The 13,054-nt window shown below is 34.8% G+C and overlaps 1 protein-coding gene across 2 annotated transcripts in view; it reads left to right on the top strand.

The window, feature by feature from the left end:
• Window positions 1–13,054, top strand: part of wrn (WRN RecQ like helicase) — a 73,273-nt gene that overhangs the window by 29,486 nt on the left and 30,733 nt on the right. For both annotated transcript variants that reach the window (XM_073914391.1, XM_073914390.1), the window contains 6 exons: window positions 3,429–3,511; window positions 4,682–4,788; window positions 4,878–5,065; window positions 6,674–6,848; window positions 10,168–10,349; window positions 10,435–10,536. In XM_073914391.1, the coding sequence (XP_073770492.1) occupies window positions 3,429–3,511; window positions 4,682–4,788; window positions 4,878–5,065; window positions 6,674–6,848; window positions 10,168–10,349; window positions 10,435–10,536 (837 nt within the window). The remainder of the gene's footprint in view (window positions 1–3,428; window positions 3,512–4,681; window positions 4,789–4,877; window positions 5,066–6,673; window positions 6,849–10,167; window positions 10,350–10,434; window positions 10,537–13,054) is intronic.

Here is a 13,054-nt window from a genome sequence, read left to right as displayed (position 1 = left end):
AATATCACCCTAATCCCTAACCCTAACCTCAGAACCATTCAAATACAGTATTTGTAGCATAATCTGACGAGTAGGATAAAATGCCAGGACACCTGCCCTGGACAGGGGAAATTAAATAATACATATATATTTCATATTGCAGCCTCTTGTGATTAACTAATCGCAATGTTTCAAATTGTGATATGATTTCGATTAATTGCATAGCCCTACTTTATATGACTGAAAAACTCGACAGATATTCGGGCTCTGATTGGCTGTCGTCATTTTCCTTAGTCTCGAATCCTGTCATTAGTATTTAATGTAAATTCTTGGTTAACCTTTCGTCTGTTCCAGCCAACAGAAGAAAAGTAACTACTGGGGAGGTGGGGATAATATAAGTAATTGGTCTGATTTAGATAAACAACCAATGCATAAATAAATGGAATTTATTCCACATGTCTGCAATTCATACGATTATCGTGATAATGATTATTTTGCGATATGTTATGCAGCCCTAGAAAACTAAAAATTCTGTAAATAATTACTCACCTATCGTGTCAAACCCGGGAACTTTGTTCATGTTTGGAACACATATTAAGATATTTTATGTGAAAGCAATAAGCCTAATTTATTCAAAATGGTCTACAAAGGTGTTAAAAACATTGCAAAACAGTCCACTTGTCTTCAGTGGTTCAATCCGAATATTATGAAGCCACGAGAATACTTTTGTGTGCACATAAATCAAAGTTAATGTCTTTATTCAACAGTTACTTCTCTTCAGTGTCAGTATAGATGAATTGTCATGTTTGTAAAAATTCAGGATGCACGCGCAGCGAGGTGGCAGAAAAAAACTGGAATACATATAAAATAAATTACATTGATTACATATTATATATATTATTTACATAATGCTTTTAGCATATTTTAACAGCTTGTCACCAAGTGATGAGCACAGTGATTCAGCAAAATTAACGTTAAAGTGAGCGGCGTTCATCTGACAGCTCCATTTGCGATAGCACCCTCCCAATGGATATTGGATAAGACGAAATGGCCAAGCATCCAGCCCGAAATATACAATCTCATTGAAGCTCCAAGTGATTAAACAAGAGAGAAGTTAAAGGCCTAAATAGTTTGGACGCCAACTATTTTGTTCTGTGGTCATGTGCAGGAAATAATGTTCCATGATTACCAGATTCAAAACTAGAAAAAAAAAAAAAACAGCACTAGCATTACAAGGCCTGGGTAATCATCAACAAGCAAAACTACTGCATTCCGACAGCAACCTGCACCTCTACGCCAGGGTATGTAAACTTACACATAGAGGTAAAGTTGTTTTTATATTCGCACATTCAGACTTTCTCCTTAATAATATCATTTTATAAAAGTATTATTTGTAAACTCTAAATAGCGAAATCATATTAGCAGCCAGTGACTATCAAAGTACAACATTGTTCACAGTCAAATAAACAGAGTTAATGTAGTTTTCAAGTCACACTTGCAGGTTATTTCAGACCGAATATTCAAAGTGCCGTGGTAAACAATATAGGGAATGTGTCACAAGTTGTCACTGAATGAATGTGTGAATGTAAAACCAACTTTACCTTAATAACTTACACTTTCACTTTTAATTTTTAGCATTCAGTGTCCACGGTTTAATTAACCATACTTAACAGTTTTTGCTGAAATCATTACTGCAATCAAAATGAGTAATGTGTATGATTCAGCATAGTGTGAACTTACCTGATGTAACATGAAAACTGCAGAGTCGAGCATTTTTATTTAGGCCGTCACTCATTCAGCTCCCTTTTAGCCAAAGACGTCTGCGGTTGGCATTAAAAGCAGTGTGGTGTACGGTAAAAGTTTTTTTTAAGGTTTTCTGTTTTTGGACTTGAATTTGGCACCCTACTGCACAACACGACATGTTTACTATTGCCACTGGTCTCTTTTTGCAACCGGGAACCCGTGTGACGTAGGTTGGTAATTCGTCTATAGGCTATGCATTCACAAACACTGTGCACTGATGCACATGACTTCCTCTGTTTGAAACCAAGCACAAGCGCATCTGAGGTAATATGTCAGTAGCGCCACTGTGGAGAAGAAACTGTTTAATAAAATTCAACTTTTTGTTTTTGTGCACATAAAAGTATTCTTGTAGCTTGATAATAGAAAGCATAAAGTCTGTTTTGAGGATTTTTTTCGGTATTTTATTTTTCTGGACATTGAAGTAGTCGTGCAAAATAAATAAAATCAAACCATAAAATACAGCTCATTAAATTAAATTGATTTAGTTTTACTATCAAAAATGCAAAGCATAGAAAAAACCCTTTGAAAATAAGGTACACATTGACTGCAGTATAATTAGCTATGTTTCAGCTTTTCTCCCTTGCATTGGATTAGCAGCCACTCTTCTGTGCTTTCCTCATTAAGCTAATGTCTTTTCAGTTTTATTTATTAGTGAAAATGCATTGTGGTGCACCTACTAAAGTTTTACACTCTCAGTTCTCTGAGTTCATTTTAAGATCTCTTGATTTTAAAACCAAATTTTCAGGGCAGTGGACTTTTTAGTAAAGATATAATTATTGTTTTCATTTGTGTTTCAAGGATGAATGATACTCTTATGGGTTTTTAGCAAACCAGTAGGTGAGATTTTCATTTATGAGTGAATAATTCATTGACGCTCATAAAGATGCTGTGGATTAAGGTCAAAGGAGATATTCACACCATTTTATAATTTTATGGCACAATTTATTTATTTATTTATTTTTTTGCCACAGTATATTGTCCTTATACGTTCATGTTATCCATCAGCTGAAGTCCTGATGCTTATATAAACAGTTAGAATCAGAATTATTAGCCCTTCTAAATTATTAGCCCCCTTATATATTTTTTTTCCTTAATTTCTATTTAATTCTGTTTTCTGTTTAATATTTTTTTCGACACATTTCTAAACATAATAGTTTTAGTAACTCATTTCTAATAACTGATTACTTTATTCTTTGCCATGATGACAGTACATAGTTTTTTACTAGATATTTTTCAAGCTACTAGTATTCAGGTTAAAGTCACGTTTAAAGGCTTAATTAGGCAAATTAGGGTAACTAGGCAAATTATTGTATAACAATTGTTTATTTTGTAGCCAATACAAAAACATGTTGCTTAAGGGGGCTAATAATATTGACCTTAAAAAAATCAAAACTACTTTTATTTTAGCTGAAACAAACCAAATACGGCTTTCTCCAGAAGAAAAAATATTTTAGGAAATACTGTGAAAATTTCTTTGCACTGTTATTTGCATCTTTTAGGAAATATTAAAAAAAAATAAAAAGAAAGAAAAAAAATCCCAGGATGGTGAATAATTTTAACTTTGTCTGTATTTAGAAGGTTAGTGCTGGATTTAATAAGATTACTTTCATCCTCTGACATTTCTTTTCCCGTTCTTTCATGTTTAGGGGGGATTTCAGAGTGGTGTACATGACCCCTGAGTTCTGCTCGGGGAACATTCCTCTGCTAGTGCAGCTCGACAGGACTGTTGGTAAATAAAATGAAAACTGAATCTAAAAAGTGATGTTTCAAATAATTTTACAGTAAATGAGGAACTTCTTTACTGTGTGTTAAGTGTAAAAAAAAATAGTAAATTGTCAATACATTTTACGTGATACTATATCGCATATATCAGCGGGCGAAGGGTCATGGGACAGTGACATTAAAAACAAGTTACAATAAAAAACAACAACATGTAAATAAATAAAAAGCCATCAGCCTTTTTTTCCCCTTGGATTGTGACCCCTAGGGAGATTCATTATATTATAGACTTCAATAACGTCAGATGCAGCGGGTTGATTTTATGTCACCATATTTAACTTAATATTAAAACATTAAAAATAAACACAAGCCACCACTGAACATGGAGGATGGTCTCTGAGTAGAGGTCACCACCTAAAAGAATGTTGGGGGTCGCAAGTCACTGACATTTGTTATTTAGGGGGTCATGGGCTGAAAAGTTTGTGAACCCCTGGCATATGTGTAGCAGCGATATACTCGTTCTAATTCTTCATAATTAATAATATTCATTAATATAAGTTCATAATTCTTAATATTATTATTATTATCTAAAAAACATATTAGTTAATATTTACCCTTGTGTATTGTTCAAGTTTACTACCCTTTAGTTATGATGGTGACTGTTTTTGCCCCATTGACTTTCATTATAACAGCATCTGTTTCTTGTAAAGGTGTAAAAATGACTAATTGTACCTCTTCCCAACCGAAAAACAATAAAAAAAAATGCATGATTATAAGGTGTCATGGCTTTGCAATCAAATAATGTCATTATAATGGAAGTCAATGGGGCAAAAACTGCCAGAAACCTAACAAAAGGGTAGTACATTTGAACAATACACAAGGGTAAATATCAACTAATATGTTTTTTAGATATTAATATTCATATCAAGAATTATCATTTTTGTTTATGAATTGTGAATTATTATTATTATTATTATTGTTGTCAATTTTATTAGATGCAAGCGGTTTGCCTAATATGTGAATGTGGACTAAGGCACTGTCACAAAAAAATCTTAACTTAGACTTCAAGTTTTTAAACTAAATATGTTTTGCAAAATTTTCCTATGGTATCTAATATCAACAATCAAGTTTTTTTTTTTTAGCTCTGGTATTGTGATAACACTACTGTGTGTATTTTTAGGCTTATCACTGATTGCGGTTGATGAGGCTCATTGCATTTCTCAGTGGGGTCATGATTTCAGAAGTGCGTATCGGGAGTTGGGCAAACTCAAGAAAAATCTCCCCACTGTAAGTCAGATTTAGTTTTGAAAAATACTAAATGATTGATGCTGCTCTTTTTATACATGTTATTCCAAAGCCACTTTATTTTGGATCAGGTCCCTTTTTTGGCACTCACGGCTACCGCAAGTCCATCTATCCGTGACGACATCATTAAGAGTCTTCATCTGATCAATCCCATGATTACCTGTACTTCATTTGACCGACCAAACCTTTACTTGGATGTCAATCGCAAGTCCGGGGACGTCATCCAAGACCTCAAACGATTTCTTGTTAAAAAGAAAGGGTAGGTCATTCTTCTCGGCATCATTCATTGTATATGTTTGCTCCAGCTTTTAACGTGTGAATTGTTTTAAGTTTGTCTTATGGAGTAGTTTTTAATTCACTTTAGACCTCATCAAACTTCCAACAAGGCTGCAAAACAAATGGTTTAAAACAATGGAAAACAACCTTTAAATGAGGATAAAACAAGTTAAAAATCTATTTGAAGGATGATTAAATTTTTTATTTGAACAAATTTTCTCAACTAATGCTGATTTTAAATACAAGCATTCTCAATATCTTGAATAATCTTGATATGATGTGTTTATGAAAGTGTCATTTTTAGGTTTGGTATGTTTGAAGTTTTAGATAATTTTATATTTAAAAGTTTATATTTTAATATGTAATTAAAATAATCATATTTAAAAAATAGGGCTTGGCTAAGATTAGTTGCATGCAAAATAATAGTTAGTTTTGACATAAGATATGTATGTTTATTATGTATATGCGATATATACACATACATAGAAACAGAACAGTTTTGTTACAGAAATATTTCAATTTATATTTAATTTGTAGGGGTGTTAAACTACACTGGTCTCACGGTTCGGTTCAATTGTAATTATCATGTCATCGATTCGGTTCAGTTCCATATATTGGTGCATCATGGTGCATTGACGATGCTTTCCATACACAATTATATATTTTATGTTTATAACATAAAAATTCCTGAATGAAATTTATTTATGCAAGTGGTGGTCTGTTATCTGCATTAACGTGCTGCGTTGACCCGAGACTCTTATCGGGCGATTTAAAAAAAAATATCTCTGTTAATCTTTTCTCAAAGTTAGGTTGGGAGCTAGGTATTCTACGCAAGCTATGATGACTTTCACCTCAATATTTAACGCGGATGTATACCTGGCCGAATTGCACTGTAGGGGGCGATAACGAGTGTTAGAACCTGTGTGTATTCCTACTGTGAAAAGACCACATCAAATGTGACGTGCTAACATAGGCCCCGTTTACACTAGTGCGTTTAAGTTTTAAAACGGCGTTTTAGAATGAAAACGATTCGCGTCCACACTAGCGTTTCACACAGCGTTTCTGAACAGCTCTCCGTAATCACCAAAACGCTGAAAACGCACATCACGTGAGCACACACACACTCTCGGGCAAGCGCTGCAGCATTTCTACACAGATGAGAGCTGTGCTGGTCGGACTGCTCATCAAGCGTCTCCCGCTGTATCTAATCCCACTAAATTTGTTAAATGTGATATTTAATTAATCTTGTTGTCTATATCTAAAGACATATTCCCCGACTTTGGTTTTTTTAAATGTGATTAATCACGATTCATTTTTACCTAGCACATTTAAAATACATTTAATTAGTGAAAAATATTATTTTAACTTCTTGCCAAACTGATCAAAATGTGATACCATCACTCTACAAACAACAGCAAAATAGCTAAATCTGTTGGGGAATTTGCTTAGACTTATCTCAGTTCAATCCTCCTAACTTAATCCTTTTAATCTTCTAACTCATATCAGAGTCCCTTATACACATTACCTTTTATAACATGTAATAAAGTGTTTAATCATTACTGTATTAATAAGTGTGAGTTTTGTTTTGTAGGGGTGGTTATGAGTTTGAGGGCTCTGCCATTGTGTACTGTCCCTCAAAGAAAGAGGCAGAGCGTGTGACAACAGCACTATTCAAGCTGGACATCCCATGTGGAGTTTATCACGCTGGTCTGAGCATCAAACAGAGGAGAGAGACTCAGCACCAGTTCATGAGGGATGAGATTCAGGTGAAACTTAACTTTGATACTTGGAGAGAGAGAAATGTAGATTTTTGTGGTCATTTTTTACCTTTTGTAACTGACTCTCTTTAAAAAGGCTGTTTAGCTGCCATACCTTTTACACTTACATATGTAAATGATTTCTGTTTTGTCTGCTGGTAGGACTTACATTGTCAAATATCAATCATTCACATATTTGTTTGTTTCAAAAGACTATTTAAGTGGTTCTCAAACTGTGGTACATGTACCACTAGTGTTACGTGGGCTACCTTCTAGTGGTACGCGGATGAATCAAATATGTCATATGTACATGCTACATAAATTTAAATAAATTATCAAAAATGATTTATATGTGAATATGATGACATAAAGCCTACATTTATGTAGTCCAGGTGCTGATAAACATGAGTTTTTTCTTTTTCTTTTTTTTTTTTACTTTTTAAGAACAGTAACCTACCATTTTTAACTTTTAAAAGCACATTTTAATTGAAATGTTCTTAATATGAGGAACTAATATGCCTCGTTTTTGAACTGTACAGAGCTTTAGCTGCCTTCCAGGACCTAATAAACTACTGTATTTCAACACTACTCATTATGGTGGTACTTGCAAAGACAACTTTTTTCTGAGAAGGTACTTGATGAAAAATGTTTGAGAGCCACTGAATTATTTCATGAGCCATAATAATAACATTAAAAAACCATGCTAATCTGTGCTGATTGGACAGATGATCCAGTCAAATACAGAGAGAATCGCCCACCACTGCTTATCAACATTGTTGATGTAGTCAGAGTGAAGACTATATGTGTGAGCCCAATGCAAGAGTGTGTTAAAGCAATGCAGTTAAATACCAGCATATTGCTCTGTTCTTAACCATGACACACATTCAGTATGAATCCACAGTGGCAAAAGCTGAACTATTTTCAAACTTGACTGCTGCACATGTGTGGGAACTGCTGACGGTGCCCAAAGCAATGACAGATGGCAATGAGTTAACCAGATACAGTACAAGCCACATTTAGCGATTAAAAGTAACAAAACAAAAATAAATACACATTTTGCAAGCTAGCGAAAACAAGGAGGCAGCCATTTTAATCGCACTTGCGAGTAAGGAAGAAAATTGGAGGAAGAAATTGGCCAATGAACTTTTTACTGTAAAGTTCCTTTCAAGCTCTAACAAAGTCCCATACATCAATTGTTTTTTCCTTTAATGAACTGCTGACGAATTCACTGTTGTTAGCGTCTAGATTGCTAAAGCACTTGTCAGAAAAATGACATGAACACAGGACAAGGCTGGGGCTATAATGCTACAATGTGGTATTTTTGCAAAATTACACTTCAAACACTGACTCTTCACAGCCTCATTTTCCAATGACATGATTCAACCAGGATCTGCTACATTGTTTGTTATCTGGGGCAGGTTCAATTATTCTAGGTCTTCATGCGCAACAAATGGGCAGGGCTTGAGTTCCGTATAAATTGAATTCCAGCTAAAGATTCATACCAACGATTCATTTAAACCAGTCCGAGTCGACTCTTTTATAGATTAATCAATAGCTTTAAACACAGCATACTTTAGAATTTAAACCTTAGCTAGATATTTCACTTCACATACTGTCTGTGTTACACACAGCATGGAAGGTCATTTTCAAAAACCCATTTTCAAAAAATCATAATTGGGACTTTTTAATAAAAGCTTATCAATAATAAAAAGCAAATAATCACAAGTCATTAAGACATATACAGCATGTTTCAAGTTCAACACATTTTCAAATAGTACACTGCCTGCTCAAAAACTGCTAAAATAATAATAGAGCGTTCACACCAGACGTGGCTTGCACGAATAGATGGGATTGTACAAACGGAATTAGACTCTTGAACATTATGAGTTTACTTGCTTTATTTGTGCGTCAAATTCACTTCACAATAGACATCAAATGCAGTACCTACTGAGTAGTAGCCGATTTCAGACGCAGCTAGTATATTTTATTTTAAGAAACACTTTAAATATTTTGGAGTAGTAAACATGTCAGGCTAGATAATTAAAATGAATCATTGACTTTTGCAGACTTCATTAGTTGCAAAAGCACTGATTTCTTTACAATTTAAAACTGCATCTTTGGATGTATTTTCTGCTGTAGATACTGTTGTCCTAAAAACCAAAAACAAAACATAAAAAAAAAAAACTTAACATATACCTTGGGAACAGTATAATGCTGTGGTCACACCAGACGCTAAAGAAGCGTCAAACGCGAGTAATTTACAATGTTAAGTATGCAAAGGCACAAATAAACAACCTGCAGCGCGATATGCACGAATGAGGCAGCGTGAATGACTCGATTGACCTGATTGGGTCAAGTTGGAAAATCTGAACTTCAGCGGACATTCAACCGATCGTTAACCGATCAGGAGCTTTCTCTTGTAGGTGCATGCTTATGACGTAGCGGCTGTTGTTAGTGTCCCGGGGGTAAATCCTCCAGCCAATATCGAACAACAGTTGATTAAACTGGGCTCGTCTCAGTCGGTAGCACTACTGAAAGCTTCCATCATCCAGGTTAATTTTCTGGACGAGATTATGAACTCACAGGGCTGGGTGCATCACTGAAAGGATCTATTGGACTCAAACACGGCTCCAAATGGATCAACGCTGTTTTTCAGCCTTCATGAAGCACATAAACACAGCTACTCTCTCTATAAAATCCATGTTAACCATTTAGCAATGAAGCTACAGTCACTGGGCAGACAGAAGGTCCGCATGATGCGAATCCGCTTCGATTGCTCAGTAAATTTGATGCACGAATAAAGCAGATTTGATGCACAAATGAAGCGAGTAAACTCAAAATGTTCATGCATCTATGTGCGAATAGCACGATTTATCCACGTGATCTGCGTCTGGTGTAAACACAGCATAACAGAAAATTTTGGCGGTGTTAAAACCTTAACTTTTCCAGACCGCGAAATACTTTGAAAACGGTTATCGTCCCATGCCTTTATCTAACCCACATACAGTAGATATCTTAGATTTATAAAAATAATGAAATCAATGCACTCTATGATATCTTAAATTTGTGTTCCACAGATGAACAAAGTTTTCAGTGGACTGCAATGAGTGATGGTGGATAATTAGTAGCAGAATAACATTTTTTATATGAATCAATCCTTTAAACTTTACATTTAAAACTTAAATTGTACTTAGTAGTAGCATAATAGCAATTCCAGTTTGTTTATTTACTGTCTGGTGGCAATATTATGTGATGTTTGAGATTCATTTCAATAGTTCCAGTATGTTGTTTCTTCATAATAAACGTTTCTTCGTGGTTTTGTTGGCAGTGTGTGGTGGCCACAGTGGCGTTTGGGATGGGCATCAATAAATCTGACATCAGGAAGGTCATCCATTATGGGGCTCCCAAAGAAATGGAGTCCTACTATCAGGAGATTGGCAGGGCTGGTAGAGACGGGCTGCCCAGTGCCTGTCACGTCTTATGGATGCCCGGAGATATGGCGCTGAATAAGTATTAACTCATACTTATTAAACTTACCAGATTAATAGTTTTCATAAATTCACATTAAAATGTCTACTGTTTTTTTGTCCCAAAGATTCATTCTCAACCAATCCAAAAGTGAGCGCTTCAGGAGTTACAAAATAGACATGATGGCAAAAATGGAAAAGTATCTGAATTCAACCAAATGTAGAAGAAAGTAAGTGAATTTCATTGTGGACAATGTCATCAAACCAGTCCAGAATATAACTTAAATAAAAAACTATTGAGATGCATTGAAATAAATATTATATTTAGATTTTGGTTTTGCCTCATAGTAATTTGATTTAAAGGCACAATATTTGATTTTCACCAAATACGTACACATATCCACAACAAACTAAAGTGTAATTTGATGACGCAGTGACTGAGTGTGGTATCCTGGGGGTTGTCGTCTCCATTACATCCTGTGGGACTCTTGCAGAAATCATGTTCAAAGGCCCCATTTTCACTGTCAGGTCTTGATGCCCAATTCCGATTTGTTGCCCATATCTGATTTGTTAGTCTGTTTACACATTGTTTTAATTGTGACCCATATCCAATTCATGCGTTTACACTTGCCATACAACTTACAATATCGCGCATGCATGAAGGCGGGTTCTAGCATCTGTGCCACACTAGCCACGATGGAAGAAATTGTCTTGTTTTTAGCTCTACGAAATATGCAAAGTGTTGTAAAAGCAGTGAATGGCTTAGTCCATATTTACCCCCACGCAATTTATGTAATGGTATGGCCCTGTGTGTGTGTAGTTGAAGATGTAGCCTTTGCCTGTGTGCGCACTGGTGTTGGAGAGAATAAAGTTGTTCTATGTGTAGCCCGCAGTGCGTGTATTAATAGCGACAAAAGCAAAAGTTACAACACAAAGTTCATCCAAATTTAAAATGATTTTGAGGTGGAGGAGGTGGGAAAGGGCCGTCATCGCAGCTTGCACTTATGGCTTATATGCTTCATGATGTCCCCCATCATTCAGAGAAATTTGTGGGTACGAGAGAGATCTCAGGTCTGGTGGGAGCAAATTGTGGCGACTGACCACTTTCCTCCTCTGTGTTTCCTCTGATGTTGTTTACTGCGTCGGCAACTCCACAAACGCTCTTCTTTCTGTCATTAAAACGTAGAGAGGCACCACATTGTCGCAAGTATAATGATATACAGATGCCTTAATAAATCCGATCTGCCTGTTTACATGAGTCCATATTTCCACATATGAAGGAGGCCTGAAACCGATCTCTGAATATCCGAATGCATGCGTTTTTTTTTTCGTGTTTACACAAACAGATCAGATATTTGTCACGTATGAGCAAAAAATCTGAATTGGGTCACATTTAATTGGCAGTATAAATGGGGCCTAAGATAAGCTAATGTATTCCAGACTTATTATCATTGTGGTATGAAATAAAGTAAAACTAAAAGTCATGGAAGTGGAATAAAACGCTGGTGAGAGATGCAGCACGAAAAGCAGCTAAGCTTTTATTATGCCACACACCATTGATTGGGTTTTTTCCAATAAGAAGCAGTGCTGTTTTATAATACTTAATACTTTAAGAGTTCTGTTATAATGCTGTTTTTTGCAGTTTAATAAAACATACAACATATTAAAGCATCTCTGGTACTACCCTGTTTTATGTTTATATATATATATATATATATATATATATATATATATATATATATATATATATATATATATACACACAGTATGGGACATTCTACTAGAAATGTACATTTTCACTTATAAAAAATGTGGCAGTGCCTGACTTAAGCTTGTCGTCTTCAAAAAGTCATTCAAAAACAAGCATAAAATCATACAATTCCCTGATAGAACGCATTCTTGATCACTGTCAGCTTCTTCTCCGTCTAATGATGTCACTTCCAAGTCATAGCCTTAAACGTGTATTGCACACATTTTTATCTTAAATTTAATGCAAATGTGACAGGACTGACAGAAACATGGGGACAATTATAAATGTATTTGTATTATATATTTGTAATATTTATTTGTATAATTTATTTATGTTTTTAATCAACTGATGTGAAATATAACTTAAACTTGCTATTTCTGAAGTTTTTTTTTTTTTTTTGTCCAACAGTTTTTAGCATAACAAAACTATTAAAGCTGTAGGTTCTATTTTAATATTGATATTCCCTTTGATCCAACTGTGTCAGTCCTGGGTATGGTGTCTGAGAGCATGGGGAAAAGAAGAAGTATTTATTTAATTCAAATAATGCTCTATGCAGCACTAAGATGTATTATGTCTAACTGGCTCAGGTCAGACCCACATACGTATGAGCAATGGATCAGAAAAATTAGAGAAATTTATCAAATGGAAAGAATAACTTATTGCCTTAGACTCCAGATGAATATATTTAAAGCAAAATGAAACCCAATTCTAACAATTATTCATGACTAACCTTAGACATAAAACACAGATTTAATAAACAGCTACATTACATACACGATGAGTATATGAGACATCAACCAATTGCCCTCCCCCTTCTTTTTTTATTGATATATTTATTTTAATATATTTTTATATAAAACTTCAACACAATATACATTGTTTTGATATAAAACTGTGCAGATGTCCTTTTTTTCCTTTCTCCCTAATATTTTAAGTATCCATCTGTATCCTTGCTGACTGTTTCTGATGTATCTCTGATTTTGTGTTGTGTTCTAATA

This window comes from Danio rerio, chromosome 10, assembly GCF_049306965.1.
Source record: "Danio rerio strain Tuebingen ecotype United States chromosome 10, GRCz12tu, whole genome shotgun sequence".
Lineage (NCBI taxonomy): Eukaryota > Metazoa > Chordata > Actinopteri > Cypriniformes > Danionidae > Danio > Danio rerio.
This window is presented reverse-complemented; position numbering and strand designations above follow the sequence as displayed.